Below are 22751 nucleotides of genomic sequence, written 5' to 3'. Positions count from 1 at the left end.
TGGTACAAACACTTAACATCTGTCCTTTTTAACATATTTTAAAGGTCACAATACTCTACTGTTAACTATAGATACTGTGTTGTACAGCAGATCTCTAGACCTTACTCATTATCCATCACTGGAACTTTATTTCCATTGAGCAACAATTATCCATTTTCCCTCCCCAATCCCTGACAATAACCATTCTTTACTACTAGGAGTTTGACTATTTTTGATACCTCAAGCAAGTGGAATCATGCCATGTTTGTCCTTACGTGACTGGCTTATTTCACTCAGCATAACATTCTCAATGTTTATCCGAGCTGTCACAAGTGGGATTTCCTTCTTTTTTTTTAAGCAGTGGGCATCCTCTCTCAGAGCCTTACTGTGTTTTTTATGTAATGGCCAGAGGTTTTTTTTGCTGTATTTAGTGGGGGGAATTAGGGAAAAGCACGTCTTTCATCTTTCTGGATAGTCTGTTTATCTTCTGTTACCTGTTTTATAAGTCTTTTGACTTATAAATGAAATGAAGTATTTTATGCATATACATCAATTAATAATGAATCCGTTCACCAAAAGAACTTGTAGCAGAAATTAATTTTGGCTAAGACGTAATCTCTTGCAATTCAGTTTATATGAAATACAAAGTGAAGAATGTTAACTCTGTGTAAATTTAAATTCCTATGTTTAATTGCAGAATCTTTTAGCTGAAAAAGTAGAACAACTGATGGAATGGAGTTCCAGGCGCTCAATCTTCCGAATGAATGGTGATAAATTCCGAAAATTTATAAAGGCACCACCTCGAAACTATTCTATGATTGTTATGTTCACTGCTCTTCAGCCTCAGCGGCAATGTTCTGTGTGCAGGTAATTTACGTATTCTAAAATAATCTCAAATTATTATCCTGCGCTTATGTATTTATTACATATATGTAAATCTGTATAATGGAATTCAGCAGCTGTTCAAGGTTATATATAGTCAGCTATACATGTGCATTTGAAAGTAAGCTCAAAATCAGGGGTACTTGGGTGGCTCAGTTGGTTAAGCGTCTGATTCGGTTTCGGTTCAGGTTGTGATCTCATGGGTCCTGAGGTTGAGTCCTGGGTCAGGCTCTGTGCTCAGTGCAGAGTCCGCTTGAAATTTTCTCTCTCTGTCTGCTCCTCACCCTGCTCGTGCTCTCTCTCTCTCAAATATATAAATCTGTAAAAAGTATAAGCAAGCTCAAAATCAGTGCATTTTAGAAAATAATTTTGTTAGACTAATATTCTTTTATTGCATAAAATCATGAAACAAATTTGCTTCTTTATAACCTGTATGAAGGTAAATATATGATAGAATTTGGTTCTGATATTGCCATATAGGTCACCTAATTATGTTTTACGGGTAGTTATCTCCTTAAACATATTCTTTTTTAATAGTTTAATAGAGAGGATACACTACAGAAGTCCACTTACCTTTTACAGCCTCCAGTGATTAGAAATTTCTCCCTACATTACAGAAGTAAATCATTTGAAATGAATGAAATAATATTTTAGTGGGAATGTACCAAAGAAAATTTTGGGTAAGCACAAATACGTATGCAACAATGCTTTAACAAATTTCTGATTTTGAAATAATTGTAGGTTTACAATTGTAAGAAATGATACAGAGAGATCTAACATATCTTTTATTCAGTGTCCCCCAGTGGTAACATCTTGAAAACCACAGTATAATATCACAAGCAGGGTATGGGTATTGATATACAGTTCCATCACCATAAGAATCCCTCCTCTTGCCCTTGATAGCCACACCCACCCACCCATTCCCATTGCCCTCCCACACCCTAAATTTGTACCCCATTGTGTTGTTTCAGTAATGTGATGGGAGTGGAATCCTACCCTTGATGATCTTTTGGGTTTTGCTTTTAATAACATAATTCCTTCAAAATCCATCCAAATTGTCGCATTTATCAGTAGTCATCCTTTTTATTACTTTGTAAAACTTCATGGTATGAATGTACTGCAGTTTGTTTAACCATCCATCTGTTATAGAGCATCTCAGTTGTTTCTGATTTTTTACTATTACGAATACAACTGTTAGGAACATCCTGGTACAGATTTTTCTGTGAAATTAAGGTTTCATTTCTCCATGGTAGCTACGTTGTTTGGTAGTTGTATGTTTAGCCCTATAAGAAACTGCCAAAATGTTTTCTGGAGAGCTGTATTATTTTACATTTCCTCTAGCATTGTGAGTATTCTAGATTTTCCATATCCTCACCAGCATTTGTCATTATTTTATTTTACTCATTTTTGTAGGTATGTAGTGGTAACTCATTATGGTTTTATTTTGCATTTTCCTAATGGCAATGGTTTAATCTTTTCATTTGATTGTTATTTGTATGTCACATCTTTGATAAACTATCTGTTCATGTCTTTTGCCCATTTCTAATTGGATTTTTTCCTGAGTTTTGAGAGTTCTTTATGTATTGTAGATACTAGTCCTTTGTCAGACATGTAGTTTTCAAATATTTTCTCCTAGTCTGTGGCTTATCTTTCCATGTTCATGACTGATCTTTTGCACGTTTTAATTTATGAGTCCAGTTTACCAGTTTCCTGTTTTACAGCTTTACTTTTCTTATCTGGTTGAACTCTGTCTAGCCCTATATCCTGAAGTTTTTCTCTTATTTTTTTCCTGAAAGGTTTAGTTTTTTGTTTTATATTTTAATCTCATCATTGGAAGTAAGTATTTAATCTTTAGTCTTTAATGATGGTACTAGCTGTAAGATTTTTGAAGATTTTTTTTTTTTTTTTTTTTTTTTACCAAGTTAAGGAAGCTCTCTACTAATTTGCTAAGAGTTTTGATCCTGAATGGGTGTTGGATTTTATCAAATTTTTTGGTGTGATTTGATAGGATTTTTCATCTTTAGGTGCTTGATACAGTGCTTTATAGTAATTGATTTTGGTATATTGAACCAGCCTTGCATTTTGGAACATATCCTACTTGATTATGGTATATTACTTTCTTTATGTATTGTTGGATTCTGTTTACTTATTTACAGATTTCTAATAGACTAATAATAGTCTATTAGAAATTTGTATCTAAGTTCATGTGAGATATGTATCTGTACTTTTCATTTTTTTATACTGCTTTTTGTCTAGTTTGTTATTAGGCTAATAGTAGCCTCATAAAATGAGTTGGGAAATTTCCTTCCTTATTTACTTTCTAGAAGCGATTGTGTAAAATTAAACAATTTTAGAAGATTATGTTAATTTTTCTTTAAATATTTGATAGAAATCTTCATTGAAACCATCTGGGCCTCATGATTTTAAATTACATATTTCATTTCCTCAGTGGCTAAGGATGGTTCAGGTTGTCTCTTGGCTGAATGCTTTTTCTCTTTGAGAATACTTTTTATGTGGTGGTTCCACATAGTGACTCTCCACATTGTATATTTATATGTATACTTTTAGGATTTAAATCATTGTGAATTCTGGTGCTTGCTTCGGCAGCACATATACTAAATCATTGTGAATTCTGGTGGAAATTGAAGTTATTAGTAACATGGGTCAATGAAAAAAAATTGTTTCTTTCAGACTAGTTTGCAGAAAGGGAATTCCAGTGTCTCAACATTTTCTAGAAAAATCTTATGATGTGATATTGACTGTATGTTGGGCGCATGTCTAAAAGTGGGTAGAGAAGATGGTGAGCAAAAGTATTTTGAGGGGCACTTGGGTGGCTCAGCTAAGTGTCTACCTTTGGTTCCATCCTGGGTTCAAGCCCCACAGCAGGCTCACTGCTCAGCAGGGAGTCAGATTCTCCCTCTATCCCTCCCCTTGCTTGTGCTTTCTCTCTCTTGCTCTCTCTCAAATAAATAAAAATAAAATCTTTTTTAAAAAAAAAGTATTTTGAAAACCAGTATTGCAGATGATTTTGGTTTCTCCTTCTGTCTTACACAGGGCCAGCTCTTGAGTTGGTATTAAGAGTGTTGTCATAATTGGGCTAGCACATTTGGATAAGACTGTATACCTTCAAGGATGCCATAAAACCTAGTTAGACAAAAACACTACCTTAATTGGCATTTTGATGTAACAGTTACGTTTCCACTAAAAATATGTCTTACTGTTATTACTGAAGTATTTATGTAACTTCACAATTAGATAAAGTTGTATGTATTGTGATGATATAAACTGCAACATACTTTTAAATGGTGTATCCATTAGGTATTATTTTACTTAATGGATTATGTAGTTAAATGAATTGCTGAACAGAGTCTTAATTTTTTAATGACACATAGGTCAAGTAACCCATTTTTTACAGCTCATTTTGTAATAAACTTGAAAATTTTAGAAAAGTTTTAGATTTATAAGAGAAAAAGGAATTTATTAGGAAAAGTTAAGATAACTTTAGAGAAAAGAAAATAGATGAAGGTTTAGAAGAAAATAAAAAGTAAAAAGCAGACAAGGATCCCAAACCCAGAATTCCTACCCCTCACTCCCATTCGAATTCTGACTTAATTGTTTTGGTGTAGGGCCAAAGCAGTGACATTTAAAAAAAAAAAAAAAAAAGAAAAGAAAAGATCTCTACGTAATTCTAGTGTGCAACCAGTATAGAGAAGGGGAAGGTAAGAAGCAGATACATGACTCAGGTTTCATTCATGTACTTTCACTGAGGAGCAGTGGGAATGGGAAGGTTTAACTTGAAGGTTTAACTATAGCCTTGAGAATCCTTTTGAAAGTATGATCCCCCAATTCTGTAGAATTTGTAGAATCTGGAGAATTTAATGATTTTTTTCTCCAGTACACAGCAGTGAAGGAGAAAGAACTCTCTCCTTAGAGGTTAACATATTTGGTTTATGGTGTGAAGTAGATTAGGCAAATGATTTGAGAGTGCTAGCGAGAGTATATTTGAAAGATAGAACTCTGGGTTCAGATTTGGCTGTGGCGGTCAGAGGAAGCCAGGGATAGCTAATAAATTAGATGTGATATAAGAAAGCTAAATTCTCACAAGAGTGAAAAACAGGTTTTATATAAAAGTAGGGTGGGATTGAAAATTAGGAAGTAGGTACAAAAGGTTTTTTTTTTTAAATAAGTAAATTACTGAAGTATAATGTAGATGGTTGTTTATTTTGTAGAGACATTTGAGGAACTATAACACTGGTAATATCTGGATTATAAACATGTATTTGAATTTACTCAGGATGATAATGGTTTTTGGAGAGGAAAAAATTAAGTGAGCGGATAGAGGGATATCTTGGACTTTATTAGATGAAGATGACAAATTTATACTACAGCATAATATAAATCTCAAAGAAGGTCGTTAAATAATTGAGGTTCAGGCATACTCTTTGATCTATTATTGAGCCAAGAGAGTACTAAGTGTATTTCATATGATAGTGGGCATGTGGATCAAACAGATCCCAAGGTGACAACTATGAGGGAATATAGAGAGAAGATTCAAGAAAAATTTTCAAGAAAAATTATACAAATTTTATTTCTCTATTATAAAGAAATAATATTTCTTTTCTTTTATTTCTCTATTAAGCCTCAAGGGGAGATGCAGATTCATTGAGAAAGGCAACCCATCATCAGTAGCCATCTTTTTTTAAAAAAAAACATGAATTAAATTTTCCTGAATCTTTCTGTGTCAGTGGAATTTTTGACCATTTTTATAGTACTGCTATAATTTTTATAATTCTACAGAATTATTGAAAAGTCCACAGGTATAATTTTTTTCATAGCTATAATTTAAAAATCTTAGTGCTTTCCTCTGTGAGATATTTCTGCTTTTCTTTCTTTTTTAATGAAAGGTGAAATTTTCTTTTAGAGTTGACTCATACCTAGATTTGCCAGTTGCTTTTCTTTGCTGAAAGGCTAGTGAATGAGCTATTGGCTTCCTGTAAGCCCTCTCACTAAATCATCCTGCTTTTCCTTCTTACAAGTTAGTTTATTAACAAATTTCAGAATTCAGTTCTCACCTTCCTCATTGCTAATGTCAAACTCCTTGGCCAAATGAAGTTGTTAATGAAGACTATTCAGTACAATTCTCACCTCCCCTGAGTGTTCATTCCAAACTTCCTTTATCAGATTGTCCTGTAATTGCTAAATCTAGTAGGTGTATTCTACCACACAGTTACTCATTTCTTCCAGCATACACTAAAAATTCTAGGAACAAAATATCCTTTTCTAAGGTTATTACTATGGATCAATAGATGCAGGAAAAAAAATTCAGGTGAAGGAAAATACATGTAGAATCAAGCAGGGTCCATATATAATAAAAGTTTTGGTGACTTGTTGGAGACTGGTATCTTATTGGACTCAATAAATGAAAAAAATTAGCAATTATAAATATATTTTTACAAGGAGCATGAAAAAATATACTGACATATGAATGTTACCTGGATAACATCCTTTCTTCTGTAAATATAATAAGTATGTATAAACTATTGGGGTCCCATTATTCAGTTATTATATATACATTCTCACTAGTCAAGAAGGTAGGCCTGAAAAAATAACCCGTTTTATAGATGAGAACATCAAAGCTGATAGGTTATATAATTTATCTACAGTCACAAAGCTAATACCTGTCAGGGTTGAGTTTTGGAACTCCAGAGCTAGTAGAGTTTAATATTTCCCTTAAGTGTACCTGGTTTTGTTTTTGTTGTTGTTTTTGCTTTTACCCGGTGAACTGTAATTTCCATTTTGATTTTGCAGTCCCATCTAAGATTACTAATCATAGAACAGGGATCCATCAGCAAGTATTTCTTAAACTCATTAGATCATGAAAAGCTTTCATTCAGAGGAGCCATCTCTTAAACAGGACCTGGCAATTTAGATGGCTGGCCAAAACTATGTGGAAAAGAGCTCATCAGCCTTTTGTTTTACTACAGTGAGGTTACAGCTCTTAGGAGATTAGATTCTAAAGTGAACACAGAAGGTGAAAATGATGTATAAATAAAATTAATCTTGTACAAAACTTGATGTACTTTAAGTGCTTTATAAATGGCTTTGGGACCATAACTTCATCATTTCCTCTTTTCCTTAGTTTTTCTCCATGGACTTAATTCTTAAGTCATATGCTTGGCTACCTGAACAGAGTATTTTTGACAAAGACTGGCAAACTCTTGATATTCACACATTCTTTGCCTGGGTAGTGAGAACTGTTTCAGGCTTCCTTGAGTCCATGACTAGTGTATCTCAGGTTATTGCTGAGCTTCATCTAGTTTAATGTTTTTTTTTTTTTTTTTTTTTAAGTGAAAGCATATATATATGACTTTATAAATTTGGTTCTCGGTGTCTCTTCCTGAGATTGGATAGCCCCAACTCTTTTAGTATTTTCAGTGAACACTTACTATCTCTGTGACACTATAGCATTGTTGGAGCTCTTGGTGTTTTCCATATTCCAAATTCCATTTCTGCGTTTATAAGCCCAGCTTTAGTCCCCCATCTTTTAAATTTCAAACATACAAAAGCTGAAACAGTAATACAAGGATACCAGTCTACCATTTACCAACATTCACTATTTATTAACCATTTTGCCATATTTTGCTTTCATTCTTTTATTAAGTAGAGGTCAAAAATGTGTCCCAGGGGCGCCTGGGTGGCTCAGTGGGTTAAGCCTCTGCCTTCGGCCCAGGTCATGATCCCAGGGTCCTGGGATCGAGCCCCACATCGGGCTCTCTCCTTGGCGGGGAGCTTGCTTCTCCCTCTCTCTCTTTGCCTGCCTATCTGCCTACTTATGACCTCTCTGTCTCTCTCTGTCAAATAAACAAATAAAATCTTTAAAAAATGTGTCCCATATCACCAAATATATCTATAATTTTTAGACACAAAATATCACCACTGAGTACTGCAGTATGCAACTTTTCAGAAAGGGATTATCTTGCATAATCAGAAAACCATTATCACTTTGAAGAGAATTGACATTAATTCAATGATTTATTCTTCTTATACTCTCCATTTATAAATTTTGCATTTGTCTTCAAAATGTCTTTTGTTTCTTATTGTTTTGTTTCAGTTTTTAAAAATCTGAAATGGAAGTATGGTGACATAAATTAGTTTCAGGTGTGTAACAGAGTGATTTGACATTTCTGTACATGACCATAAGTGTTGTTACCACTTGTCACCAAACAAAGTTACTGCAATATTATTCACTGTATTCCCTATGCTGTACTTTATTTTTTAATGTTTTTTTGAAACTTAGTCTTTTGTTTATTTTTAAGATGTTTTTTACTTGAGAGAGAGACTGGAGAGACAGAGGGAGAATGAGAAAGTGAAATCATATGATAATTGTCTTTGTCTGTTTCATTTAGTATAATCTCTAGTGTATCCATGTTGTGGATGGCAAAATTTTATTCTTTTTTAAGACTGAGTAATACATCATTGAATATATACCATATCTTTTTTATCCACTCATCTATCAGTGGACACTATGTTGCTTTCATACCTTGGATATTGGAAATAATGCTTCAATGAACATAAGCCTGCCTATATTCTTCTGAATTGGTGTTTTCTGTTTTTGGATAAATCCTCATAAGTGGAATTACTAGGTAATTTGGTATTTTACTTTTTAAATTTTTTGAGGAACCTCCGTTTCTCCAGTGGTTTGCACAAATTTACATTCCCACCAACAGTGCACAAGTTTCCTTTTCTCTACAGTCTCACCAACACTTGCTATTTCTTGTCTTCTTGGTACTAGCCATTCTGACTAGTGTGAGGTGATAACCAATGTGATTTAGATTTGTGTTTCCCTGTGTCTTTTGGCCATATGTACGTCTTCTTTGGAGAAATGTCTATTCAAGTCCTCTGCCCATTGTTTAATTAGACTGTTTTTGTTTCCTTGATGTTGAGGGTTTTTTTTTTTTTTTTTTTTTGCTGCTGCTCTATTTTTTTTCTTTTTTACTAACTGGGTGATTTTTTTTTTTTCTTAAATTTTAATAACATATAATGAAGTACTTGTTTCAGGATACAGGACTGTGATTTACCAGTCTTATACAAGTCATAGCACTCACCATAGCACATACCCTCCCCAGTGTCCCATTTCCCAGCCACCCTATCTCTCCCCATTCACCTCCACTCCAGCAACCCTCAGTTTGTTCCCTGAGATTGAGTCTCGTATGGTCTGTCTCCCTCTCTTCCCCTTTGATCCTCTGGCTTGTTTCTCAAATTGAGATCATATGAGATCATGTGATAAATGTCGCTGTCTGACTCACTTCTTTCGCTTGGCATAATACTGTCTAGTTCCAACCATGTTGTAGCAAACAGCAAGATTTCTTTTTTTGATACCTGCATTATATTCCATTGTATATATATACACCACATCATCTTTATCCACTTATCTATTGATGGACATTTGGTTCTTATCATAGTTTGGTTATTGTGGACATTGCTTCTATAAACATGGGGTGCAAGTGCCCCTTTGGATCACTACATTTGTATCTTTGGGGTAAATACCCAGTAGTGCAAATTGCTGAGTTGTAGGGTAGCTCTGTTTTCAACTTTTTGAGGAACCTCCATAATGTTTTCCAGAGTGGCTGTACCAGGTTGTACTCCCACCAATACTGTAGGAGGGATCCCCTTTCTCCACATCCTCACCAACACCTGTTATTTTCTGCATGGTTAATTTTAGCCATTCTGAGTGGTGTCAGGTGGTATCAGATATCACTGTGGTTTTGATTTGTATTTCCCTGATGCTGAGTGATGTTGAGCACTTTTTCATGTGTCTATTGGCCATTTGGATGTCTTCTTTGCAGAAATGCATGTTCATGTCTTCTGTCCATTTCTTGATTGGATTCTTTGTTTTCTGGGTGTTGAGTTGGTAAGTTCTTTATAGATTTTGGATACTAGTTTTTTATCAGCTATGTCATTTGCAAACAAATATCCTCTCCCATTCTGTCTGTTGTCTTTTGGTTTTATAGACTGTTTCCTTTGCTGTGCAGAAGCTTTTTTTCTTGATGAAGTCCCAATAGGTCATTTTTGCCCTGTTTCCCTTGCCTTTGGCATTGTATCTAGGGAGAATTTGCTGTGGCTGAGGTCAAAGAGATTGCTGCCTGTGTTCTCCTCAAGGATCTTGATGAATTCCTGTCTCACATTGAGGTCTTTCATCCATTTTGAGTCTATTTTTTTGTGTAAGGTGTAAGGAAATGGTCCCGTTTCTTTCTTCTGCATGTGGCTTCCCAATTTTCCCAACATTTGTTGAAACTTTTTTCCATTGGACATTCTTCCCTGCTTTGTTGAAGATTAGTTGACCGCAGAGTTGAGGGTCCATTTCTGGGCTCTCTATTCTGTTCCATTGATCATTGTGTCTGTTTTTGTGCCAGTACCATACTGTCTTGATGACGACAGCTTTGTAATAGAGCTTGGAGTCCGGAATTGTGATGCTACCAGCATTGGTTTTTTTCAACACTCCTTTAGCTATTTGGGGTCTTTTCTGGTTACATACAAATTTTAGGATTATTTGTTCCATTTCTGTGAAAAAGGTTGATGGTATTTTTATAGGGATTGCATTAAATATGTGGACTGCTCTAGGTAGCATAGACATTTTCACAATATTTGTTCTTCCAATCCCTGAGCATGGAATGGTTTTTCTATTTCTTTGTGTCTTCCTCAGTTTCTTTCATGAATATTCTGTAGTTTTCTGAGTACAGTTTCTTTGCCTCTCTGGTTTGGTTTATTCCTAGGTATCTTATGGTTTTGGGTGCAATTGTAAATGGGATCAGCTCCTCAATTTCTTTCTTCTATGATGTTGTTGGGGTATAGAAATGTAACTGATTTCTTTGCATTGATTTTATATCCTGCCACTTTACTGAATTGCTGTATGAGTTGTAAAAATTTTGAGGTGGAGTCTTCTGTGTTTTCCACCTAAAATAGGTCATCTCCAAGAGTGAGAGTTTGACTTCTTTGCCAATTCAGATGTCTTCTTTTCTTTTTGTTGTCTGATTGCTGAGTCCAGGGCCTCTAGTACTCTGTTGAATAGCAGTGGTAATAGTGGACATCCCTGCCGTGTTCCTGACCTTAGGGGAAAAGCATTCAGTTTTTCCCCATTGGGAATGATACTTGTTGTGGGTTTTCTATGGATGGCTGTTACAATATTGAGGTATTTATCCTGTATCCCTACGCTGTGAAGAGTTTTAGTCAAGAACGGATATATACTTTGTCAAATGCTTTTTCTGCATCTGTTGAGAGGATGATATGGTTCATGTTCTTTCTCTTATTACTGTATTATTATTAATGTATTGTTTTACATTGATTGATATGTGGACGTTGAACCACCTTTCAGCCCAGGAATAAGTCCCACTTGGTCATGGTAAATAATCCTTTTAATGTACTGTTGGATCCTATTAGCTAGTATTTTGGTGAGGAGTTTTACGTCCATGTTCATCAGGGAGATTGGTCTATAATTCTCCTTTTTCATGGAGTCTTTGTCTGCTTTTGGGATCAAAGTAATGCTGGCCACATAAAATGAATTTGGAAGTTTTCCTTCTGTTTCTTTCTTTTTTTTTTTTTTTTTTGGAACAGTTTCAGGAGAATAGGTATTAGTTCTTCTTTAAATGTTTGATAGAATTCCCCTGGGAAGCCATGTGGTCCTGGGCTCTTGTTTTTTGGGAGAGTTTTTGATTACTGCTTCAGTTTCCTTGCTAGGTATGGGTTTGTTCAGGTTTTCTGTTTCTTCCTGATTCAGTTTTTGTAGTTTATGTGTCTCTAGGAATGCATACAGATTGTTTTTTTCATATTGTCTAGTTTGTTGGCTTGTAGCTGCTCATAATATGTTCTTATAATTGTTTGTGTTTTGTTTGTGCTGGTTGTTATCTCTTTTATTCATGAAATTCTTTTATTTATTTCAGTCCTTTCTGTTTTGTTTTGATAAGTCTGGCTAGGAGTTTATCATCTTATTCTTTCAAACAACCAAAGAACCAAAGTTCCTTAAAGTCCCCTATTATTATGGTATTACTGTCAATGTTTTTCTTTGATTTTTGTTATTAATTGGCTTATATAATTGGCTGCTCCCATGTTAGAGGCATAACTATTTATAATTTTTAGGTCTTCTTCTTGAATAGACCCTTTAAATATGATATAGTGTCCTTCCTCATCTCTTATTATAGTCTTTGATTTAAAATCTAATTTGTCTGATATAAAGATTGTTACCCAGCTTGTTCTTGATGTCCATTAGCATGGTAAATTGTTTTCCCTTCCTCAGTTTAAATCTGGAGGTGTCTGGAGGTCTAAAATGAGTATAGTGCAGACAGCATATTGTTGGGTGTTGTCTTTTTATCCATTCTGATACTGTGTCTTTTGATTGTAGCATTTATCTCATTTACATTCAGGGTAACTATTAAAAGATATGAATTTAGTGCCATTGTATTGTTTGTAATGTGACTGTTATTATGTAATGTATCTGTTCCTTTCTGGGCTGTGTTACTTTTAGGCTTTCTTTTTGTTTAAAGGATTCCGTTCAGTGTTTCTTACAGGGTTGGTTTGTTGACCACGAATTCTTTTAGTTGCTGTTTGTCCTGAAGGCTTGTTACCTTTCTTATATTCAGTGACAGCCTAGCTGGATATAATATTCTGGGCTGCATATTTTTATCCTTTAGTACCCTGAATATATCATGCCAGTCCTTTCTGGCTTGCCAGGTCTCTGTAGATAGGTGTGTTGCCAATCTTTGTTTCTACCAATGTAGGTTACAGACCTCTTGTCCTCAGCTGCTTTTAGGATTTTTCTCTTTGTCTCCGAGATCTGTAAGTTTTATTATTAGTTGTCAGGCTATTGATCTATTTTTATTGATTTTGAAGGGGTCTCTGTGCCTCCTGGATTTTGATGACTGTCCCAAATTAGGGAAGTTCTTTGCTATAATTTGTTCCAGTACACCTTCTGCCCCTCTCTGTCTTTCTCCTTCTGGGATCTTAGTTACTCTAATATTGTTTTGCTTTACAGTATTGCTTATCTATTGAATTCTCCCTTGTGATCCAGTAGTTGTTTATCTCTTTATTTTCTCAGCTTCTTTATTTTCCATCATTTGGTCTTCTTTATCACTTTCTTCTGCCTCATTATTGCTAGCAGTTAGAACCTCCATTTTTTATTGCACCTCATTAATAGCCTTTTTTATTTCAACTTGGTTAGATTTTATTTATCCAGAAAGGGATTTTCACATATCATCTATGCATTTTTCAAGCCTAGTTAGTATCTTTATAATTGTTATTCTGTAGTTATTCTGAACTCCAGATCTGACATCTTACTAGTATCCATGTTGATTAGCTTCCTGGCAGTTGGTAATGCCTCCTGTTCTTTTTTCTTTTCTTTTCTATTTTATTTTTTTTTTTGAGGTTATTTTGTACATTTGACATTTTTCCATTTTGTCCAGAGAAGAATAGATGAATGAGGGAACAAAATGCTAAGAGGGTAACAACGACCCCAGAAAAATATATAGTAACAAATCAGAAGGGTCCCATAATGGCAGGCTAGGAGGGACAAAAACAAAAACAAAAACAAAAAAAGAAAAAAAGAATATGATTAATTTCATGAATAGAACAGAACCACACACTAGATTTTGGTTGTATTTTGGTGTGTTAGAAGTAACTGCCTCCCAAACTTTTATAGAAAGAGAAACTTATATATACAAAAATAAGGGTAAATACAATGAAGGAATGGGATATGACTATAAAAATGAAAATTAAAAAGGATTTTACAAAAGGAACTGATAAGATAAGAAATTGGTTGAAAAGAGAAAGAAGCAAATTTTTTTTTAAAATGGAGAAAATCAGGCAGGTGAATAGCCATCCACTAGATTTAGGGTATATCTTGGTCTGTTAGAAGAATCTGCATCCCAAAATTTTAAAGAAAGAAAAACATATATATACAAAAAATAAGGTTAAATAAAATGAAGGGATAGGATATGACTGTAAAAATGAAAATTAAAGGTTTTCAAAAAAGGAATTAAGTTGGTTGAAAAAGAAATTTTAAAAAATGAAATAGAAAAAAAATAAGAAAATTTTAAAAATTAACTTTGAAAGACTAAAGAACCATGGGTAAAAAGCCATGAATTCTATGTGCTATATTACCCCAGCGCTGGAGTTTTGCAGTTCTTGATTGGTAAACTTGGTCTTGGCTGGATGTTCTTGCTGATCTTCTGGGGGAGGGGGCCTGTTGCAGTGATTCTCAAATGTTTTTGCTCGAGGTGGAATTCCCCCACCTTTGAAAGGGGTCAGGCTATGTAATCTGCTCGGGTTTGCTCTTGGTAGCTTTTGTTCCCTGAAAGCTTTCCATAAAGCTTGAGAGGATGAGAATGAAAATGGCGGCCTCCCAGTGTCTGGCCTAGAGGAGTCAAGAGCTTGGGGCCCCACTCCTCAGTGGGCCCTCAGAGAAAAGTAGTCAATCACTCCTGTCTCCCTGTTCTCTAGCTGCAGTCTGTGCTCAGCGAGTCTGTGTCCAAGCATTTCTGTCTTTTGCATGTGGCCCTGTTTGGAGTCTCCAAACCCAGCAGATTCCTTTGGTGTTCTCCTATACCGATCCTCCTAGAGGAGGACAGGGTATCTCCATCTGTCTGCTGCTTGTTGGTCCCTGCTCGAAGTGCTATGGCCCTACTATGCTGTGGATTTTGGTTACGCCAACTCTGAGCTGAGAGCCCACTCCTTGGCTCAGTCTTTGCGGCCAGCTTCCCCACTCCAACACCTGGGAGCTCTGCTGCATTCAGACACCCTCAGTCCTTCTGTTATCCTGGAGTCCTGAGACCATAGTACTCCAGCAAGGGTTCTACCTCCCATGTAGACACTTGGGCAATGTCTCTCTTGGGAGCAGACTTCTAAAAGCTTCAATTTTGTGCTTTGCTGCTTTATCACTTGTGGGTAGCCAGTTGACAGAGGTTCCCTGCCCCCGCAGTCTCTCTTCCTGTATATTGCCTCAGATTTACTTCTTTGTGTGTCCTGCCTTCCAGAAGTGGTTGATTTTCTGTGCATAGAGTCTTGCTGCTATTCTTTTCTTTGATCTCTTGTTGAGTACACAGGTGTTCACAGTGGTTTGCTATCTAGCTGAAATCCTAGGACCAGAGGAACTTTAGGTCTCCCACTCTCTGGCATCTTTGGAGCCCTCCTCGATGTTGAGTTGTATGAGTTTTTTTTTATATATATTTTGTATATTAACCCCTTATTAGATATATCATTTGTAAGTATCTTCTAGTCAGTTTGTTACATTGTTTTGTTGATTTCCTTACATTACAAAGCTTTTTATTTTGACGGAATCCCAGTTGTTTCTTTTTGCTTTTGTTTCCTCTGCCTAAGGAGACAGATGAAAAAAAAATTTGCTAAGACCCATATCCAAGAAATTATTGCCTATGTGATCTTCAAGGAATTTTACAGCTTCATAAAAGGTCTTACATTTAGATCTTTAAAGGATTTTGATCTTATTTTTATATATGGTATAAGAAAGTGGGTCCAGTTTTGTTCTTTTGTAGAGATGTTTTTCTCCCCATTGTATATGCTTGACTCCTTTGTTGTAGATGAATTGACCATATACATGTTAGTTTATTTTTGCATTCTCTGTTCTTTTTCATTGATCTATATATCTGTTTTTGTGGCAGTACACATACATTTTTGATTACTGTAGCTTTGTAGTAGATTTTGAAATCTAGGTTATGTTACTTTTAGCTTTCTTCTTCCTTCTCAAGATTGCTTTGGTGCTTTGGGGTCTTTTGTGGCTCCATACAAATTTGTAGGATTATTTCTTCTAGTACTGTGAAAAATGCTGTTGCTTTTTGATTGGGATTTCATTGAATCTGTAGAATGCTTTGGGTAGTCCGTGAGCATGGAATATCTTGCCATTTGTTTGTGTTGCCTTTAGTTTCTTACATCAGTTTTTTTATAGTTTTCAGATTACAGGTCTTTTAACATTTTAGTTTATTCCTAGATGTTTTATTCTTTTGGGTGCAATTTGTAAATGTAATTGTTTTATTAATTTCTCTTCCTACTACTTCATTAGGGTATAGAAATAGAACTGATTTCTATGTATTAATTTTACATCCTGGGACACTACTGAATTCATTTATTCTAAGTTTTTTTGTGGAGTCCTTATGGTGGAGCCTTTCTATGAATAGCATCATGTCATCTTCAGATAGTGACAACTCTACTTTTTCCTTACTGATTTGGATGCCTTTTCTTTTTCTTATCTGATTGTTATAGCTTAAGCTATATGCTTCTTAAACATTAAATATTAGGTGGTCTCTTAAGACCGACCCATCCTTAGGTACAGTTTACTGTGGTATTGAGGGATGTTAAGATAGTATTAGATTTTCACATGAGAAGCACAGTCCTAAGGAGTATATATTGTGCCCCAATGAAGTGTTGCTTACAATTATTGAGGTTTCTGAAGTGGGACCTACCTCATTTAAGGGGCACTGCTTGACAGTGCTCCCAGTGTAGTCTTTTGACTGGTTGGTAGATTTGGGGTTCCCTACTCAGTTTGCATGATTAAATTGTGTACCTGATTTTAGACAGCCTACCTGAGGATAGTCTAACTTGTTTTATTTGCCCATGCTACTAATATGATATCCCTGTCTGCTTCCAGGAGACAACAGCCATGGAATGGGCTAAGAGGAACATCTAGAAAGGTTGATTGGTATTTTGTATGGATGTCCAGTAGCCATTAATGTTTTCCATAAATTCCTCAAGCTTAAGAATGGCAATCGAAGTTAGAACCTTTTGGTAGAAGATGGCAGGTCCAGCACTTGGTTAATTTAAAGGTGCTTGAATTTTTTAGGAGAGCTGCAGCTGGGTGTGTGTTTTTACTGTGAGGAAGTCTCCAGGAGTGGTTCTAAAGAGAAAAAGATTAAGTCCTCTTTTTTCTTTACCTCCCAGGGTCTGAGGTACAGACCCTGGAGCATACCGAGATTACTCTTAGCCTTTTACCTAAAATTAGTGTCCCCCATCCTCTTCGATCTTTTTAGTCCAACTTTTAAGTCCTGCCTTTTCACTTTTATTTTTTGTTCTCTCACCTGTTTTAAATTCTTTTCAATAGTGTCCTTTATTACATTTTCAGTTAACTCTGGTTTTTGAGCAGTAAGTAATGCAGTGTTCATTTCTGCAAGGATTCCACTTTGTTTAGCTTTGTTTTCTCCTTGTATTGGTTTTTATTCATCTCTCATGTAGCATCTTTCTATTTTTATTCACTTCTATTTTGAGCTTTTGGATTTCTGGTTTGAGATTTTTTTAATCCTCAAATGCTTATTTAATGATGCCTAATATAAGTTGGAATACTGTGTTTTATTTTCCTCTTCATGGTTCTTTTTTCAAGTAAATTTTTTTATCAGTTGAAGAATTATGCTTCTTACTTTTGTTTTCTTTTTATAGTAGTGTTGTGTGGATGCCACTGGCTATTTGTTGCTTCTAAAATATTTTTCTTTTTTAGACTAGAAATAACAATTTATACATGGAGGTGATGGTGAGACTTCTGAGTAGCCTACTAATTTTTTTAAAGTTTTATTTTTAAGTAATCTCTACATCCAACATGGGGCTCCAATCCCAAGGTCAGAAGTCACATGCTCTACTGACTGAGCCAGCCAGGCCTCCCTAGGATACTAGTTTTTGAATTTGTTAATTCCAGGTACCATTTTCTCTTTATAAAACAGAGTAGGGTGAACATAGCAGTTTTCTCCTTTACCTTTTTCTCTTTTTCTCTCTTTTCCTTTTTTTTTTTTTTTTTTTTGGTGCAGTAGTATCTTCCAATTCTAAAATAATTTCATGTTTCCATAGGTTCTGTATGTTTCATAATGTGCTTCTCCCTTTCACTGTATCACCAAGCCTCTAAGGACTGTCTGCCTCGGGGCGCCTGGGTGGCTCAGTGGGTTAAGCCACTGCCTTCGGCTCGGGTCATGATCCCAGGGTCCTGGGATCGAGTCCCACATTGGGCTCTCTGCTCAGCGGGGAGCCTGCTTCCTCCTCTCTCTGTGCCTGCCTCTCTGCCTACTTGTGATCTCTCTCTGTCAAATAAATAAATAATTCTTTAAAAAAAAAAAAAAAGGACTGTCTGCCTCTTCTCTGTTGCCTCTCATTTCCCACAAAGTGGTACCTTCTTAAGACTGCTGTGTTTGTTCCTGTGTACTTGTAAGCTTCTTCTTTTACACTGGTTAGTAGCCACTTTCTTATCTATCAAGTCTTAGACCTAGTCTCAATATTGCCTAATTCAGTCATTGTGATTTTATTTTTTTATTTTATTCATTCATTCATTCATTCTTTCTTTCTTGGCATTCTGCCTCTGCATGGATTTCTCTTCCCTCTTTCTGTGGTACCTGTCCTTCCTGTTCTTGCATGGGTGTCTGAAGTTGCAGATGTTAATTTCCCCACCTTTCTATAGATTTACATTCTCCAGTTTTCTTTTTTATCCTAGTTATTTTATAGGGATGAATAGCTTTGTTTTCTCTTCTGCTAGACTGCAATTTTTAGATGCTATTAGTTGGTTTTTATTATCTGACAGGAAGAGTGGACTATAGTCAGAGTTAATCTTAGTAGGAAGATTTGGAGTCTGTGCACAAGTGAGAAAGTTCTCTGAAGGAAAAACGAATATACAAATACGATGATGATGGTGACATGCCAAATGCTAGATCACATACAATTAAGGGCTTTGCATTTTCTGTGGGCTAAGTAGGATTTTATTGTATGAAACTAACGATTACTCTTATTTATTGGAAAAAAACACATTGAAAAGTTTCTTGTTATGTAATTGTGGAAGTAAATGGGCTATAAACAGCATTTTATTCCTTTAGAAAGCTTTATGTATGAAGATTATAACTGAAATGATACAATTATAGTCTTGATAGCTACTCCCAAGCATTCAAAATAAAGTATACTTTATCTTCAAAGCTAGAAATATATATATAAATTCTGTGTTCACAAATGATAACATGTTGTTTTTAAGCATTTGTTCTTGATTTCCATGATTTTTTTATGTTAGTCATTAACATATTAAATATAGCTTACTATTGATTGTGTTCCCCACCTTAGTCCCTAAATAATTCTTCTTAGATGCATAGGAGGCTTGTCGCATGGGAATAGATTTGTACAGTCCAGTGCTATGTCAATTAGAACAGCTTCACATTTGTTCTTTGTAGTAGATCATTGTCTTTGTGAGTAAAATCTAAGGAACAGCATGACTTGTTCCTTATTTTTTTTTGCATAAGTGATGAACCTGTGCAAGACCAAGGTAATATAGCAGACCCGAGATTACTGTCCTTAGAAATGTCTTTCTCAAAAGTTTAGTTCTTCATTGGTGTATGGAACTTGGATTTTAAGAATGTTCCCACAATTCCATAACTGATAAGAGTCTCACTGTGCCTAAACTCTAGACAAACAATCTGGTTTATATTGAACACCTGCTTTCCCTCTGAGAGTCTGGAATTTTGGTCTCTGCTAGACAGAGGGTATTTACAGGACCAGCCCTCAGTACACATCTTGAACACTAAATCTTTAATAAGCTTTTTTGGTAGATAGCACTCTGAATGCATTGTCACAACTCACTGTTGAAGGAATTAAGTGAATCTTATGAGACTCCAGTGGGATTCACTCTTAAGAACTTGCATTTAGTTTCCTTCAGAATTTGTTGCAGGTGCCTTTTCCCTTTGCTGATTTTTCTTTTTATTCTTTCTTCCACTGAAACAAATCTTAACCTTTCACTGTAATGAATAGGACTATAGACTACTCGCCATGAGTCTTTTCTGTGTGCATCTGAATCTGGGTTGGTATCGAGGGCCCCCAACATGCAATCTTTTAATAATTATGAAGTGTTTCTTAACACTATTAACAACAAGGTTATATACTTAATATTCAGTTTAGTTTTTTAATTTAAATTCTTGTTTTTCAGATCTGCAAAATAGTGTTTGTTGTTTTGTTTTTCCCTTGAGAATCTTAAATAGAACTGGCAGTCAAAAGAATCTTTATAAAGTTATGGCTTTTTGCCATGGAATTGGATACTGCTGTGGCGATACAATATTGTATTGATCATGACATTTAATTTATATTTTGAACCAGTATTTATTGATCAGTTCACTGTCTGTACTGTATGCTAAAGAGGTAATGTGAACAAACTCACCCGGTTGCCCCTCTCATCGATAGCAGAATTTAGTTGAAATGCTGACCAATATCACATTATACAATTACCTATTGCACAAATAGTAAGCACAGAGATCTGTGAGAAGACCCTGGTCTTTAAATTATATAATTACCTATTGCACAAATACTAAGCACAGAGATCTGTGAGAAGACCCTGGTCTTATCTGTTAATGTTGATGTTAAAATAAAAAGGCTTATTGGGGAGGCTGGGTGGCTCAGTCAGCTAAGCGTTTGCCTTCGGCTCTTGTCATGATCCCATGGTCCTGGGATCTAGTCCTATGTGGTCGGTCTCCCTGCTTTGAAGGGAGTCTGCTTCTCCCACTCCCATGGCCTCTCCCCCTGGCTTATGCTCTCTCTCTCGCTTGCTTTCTCTCTTTCTCAAATAAATAAATAAAATATTTTTTAAAAAAGACTTAACTTTGCAAAGTAATAACTGAGGTAATAAGATCTGCAGGATTAGTAGGAATTCACAAAGCATGTATATCTGCTCCCATGCCCTGGACATGTCTGTATGATGTATGTGCCAAGTGTGCCTTGAAGAGAAGGAGGGAATGAAGAGCACCCAGGGAAAAAAAAAAATTCAACTTCAAATGTAAGCTTAGTTCATTGAGGGAAATGAAAGAGAACTTCAGGCCTGGTATGGGGTAAGAGGGAAAACAGCTAAAGATGAGATCTGAAAATGCAGTCAGTGTATTTCAAGTTAGATGCTGAACACACTGATATTTGCATAACCCTCTGCCATTTCTTAAGATGTTCTAATAGCTCATGCTTTTAATTTCATGACCATCAGGAATCACTGTCATGGTACAAAGGGAAAAATAAAGTACATGTGACTTTTCCAAGTTTGTATATTAAGTGCAATGCCAGTACACAAGTCCAGATTTTCAGAATTCATTCAAATGCCATACACACACACACACACATACATACATACATACATACGTACATACTACTTAGCTAAAAGGATAAAAAAGAGAGTAGTATTACGGTATTTGGAAGTCATATTAAGAGTGGGTGAGCCTGGTGGCATGGAGCACTGGGTGTGTGAATAAACAATGAATGCTGGAACACTAAAAAGAACTAAAATGAAAAAAATTTAAAAAAGGGGAAAAAAAAAACAACCAAAGATAAAAAAGCATCAGAACCAGATATGGCAGGGATGTTGGAATTACCAGAACAGAAATTTAAAACAACTGAGTAAAATGCTAAGAACTGTAATGGATAAGGTAGCTTGCAAGAATAGATGGGCAATGTAAGCAAAGAGATGAAAACCCTAAGAGAATAAAAAAGAAATGCTAGAAATAAAAGACACTATAACAGAAATGAAGACTGCCTTTGATGGACTTAGTAGTAGACTGAACATGGCTGAGAGAAGAATCTCTGAGCTAGAGGATATATCAGTAGAATTTTTTGAAAACTAAAAACCAGAGAGAACAAAGCCTGAAAAAAAATGCAGAATATCCATGGACTGTGGCACAACTACAAAAACTTCAGTACTGATGTATAATGGGATTAATCAGGAGAAGGAAAAGAACCAAATAAATATTTGCAATAATAATGACTGAGATTTCTCCAAATTAATCTCAGATCTCAAACTGCAGATTGAGAAAGCTCGAAGAACACCAAGTAGGATAAATGCAAAATAAATACCACCTTGGCATATTATCTTCAAATTACAGAAATTAAAAAACAAACAAAAGTCCCTGAAAGAAGCCAGAGTGTTGGGGAGGGGAAACCTACACAGGAACATGAACAAGAATTACATTTGACTTTTTAGAAACCACGTGAACAAGAAGAGTGGAATGAAATACTTAAATGTTGAGAGAGAGTAGGAAAAAAAGCCAGGTTAGCATTTGTACCCTATGAAATTATGTTTCACAAATGAAGGATAAATACTTTTTCAAACAGACAAAAATTGAGATTTGTTTCCAGTTGACCTGCCTTGTAAGAAATGTTTTAAAAGTAGTTCTTTATACAGAAGGAAAATCAGGTAATGTCAGTTTCCAACCATGTTCTTCCCCAATATGGTGTTGGCTATTCTGGGTGTTTTGCATAACCATATCGACTTTAGAATCAGTTTATCAACATCCACAAAATGACAAAAAAATTTTTATTGGGATTACACTTATTCTATAAATCAAATTGGGAAGAACTGACATCTTGGCAACAGTGAGTCTGCTTATCCATGAACATAAAATATCTCTTCATTTATTTGTTCTTTGATTTCACTCATTACTTTTATAATTTTTCTCATATTTTATATATCTTTAGAGTTATGCCTTAGCATTTATTTTTAGAGTCATACCTTAGTATTTATTTTTTACATATTTTTACATATCTTTAGAGTTATACCTTAGTATTTATTTCATTCCTGGAGGTGCTAATGTATTGTATGTATTGTGTTTTTAATGACAAATTTCACATATTATTGTTGGTATACAGGAAAACAACTAGCTTTTGCATATTTGCCTTGTATCATGTGAACTTGCAATAATTCATCATTAGTTCCACACACACAGATGCACCAAAGACCTTAACAGATACCTCACTGAAGAAGCTATATCGATGGCAGATCAGAATATGAAAAGATGCTCCACATTCTATGTCATCCGGGAAATGACAATTATGATGACAATGAGATCCCAGTACACACCTATTAGAATGCCAGAATTCAGAAAAACCAAGAATACCAAATGCTTACAAGAATG

The 22751-nt window shown here is 35.3% G+C and overlaps 1 protein-coding gene across 3 annotated transcripts in view; it reads left to right on the top strand.

The window, feature by feature from the left end:
• Nucleotides 1–679: 679 nt before the first annotated feature.
• TUSC3 (tumor suppressor candidate 3) overlaps nucleotides 680–22751 on the top strand; it is a 158587-nt gene continuing 136515 nt past the window's right edge. For all 3 annotated transcript variants that reach the window (XR_014306765.1, XM_082715630.1, XM_082715629.1), the window contains exon 1: nucleotides 680–846. Coding sequence is in view for 2 of the 3 variants with exons in the window: in XM_082715630.1 (XP_082571756.1) it covers nucleotides 707–846 (140 nt within the window). In the remaining variant the exon portion in view is untranslated. The remainder of the gene's footprint in view (nucleotides 847–22751) is intronic.

The sequence above is a fragment of the Mustela nivalis genome (assembly GCF_964662115.1).
Source record: "Mustela nivalis genome assembly, chromosome: 20".
Lineage (NCBI taxonomy): Eukaryota > Metazoa > Chordata > Mammalia > Carnivora > Mustelidae > Mustela > Mustela nivalis.
Note: the sequence above shows the minus strand (reverse complement) of the source record. Positions and strands in the feature narration are given on the sequence as shown.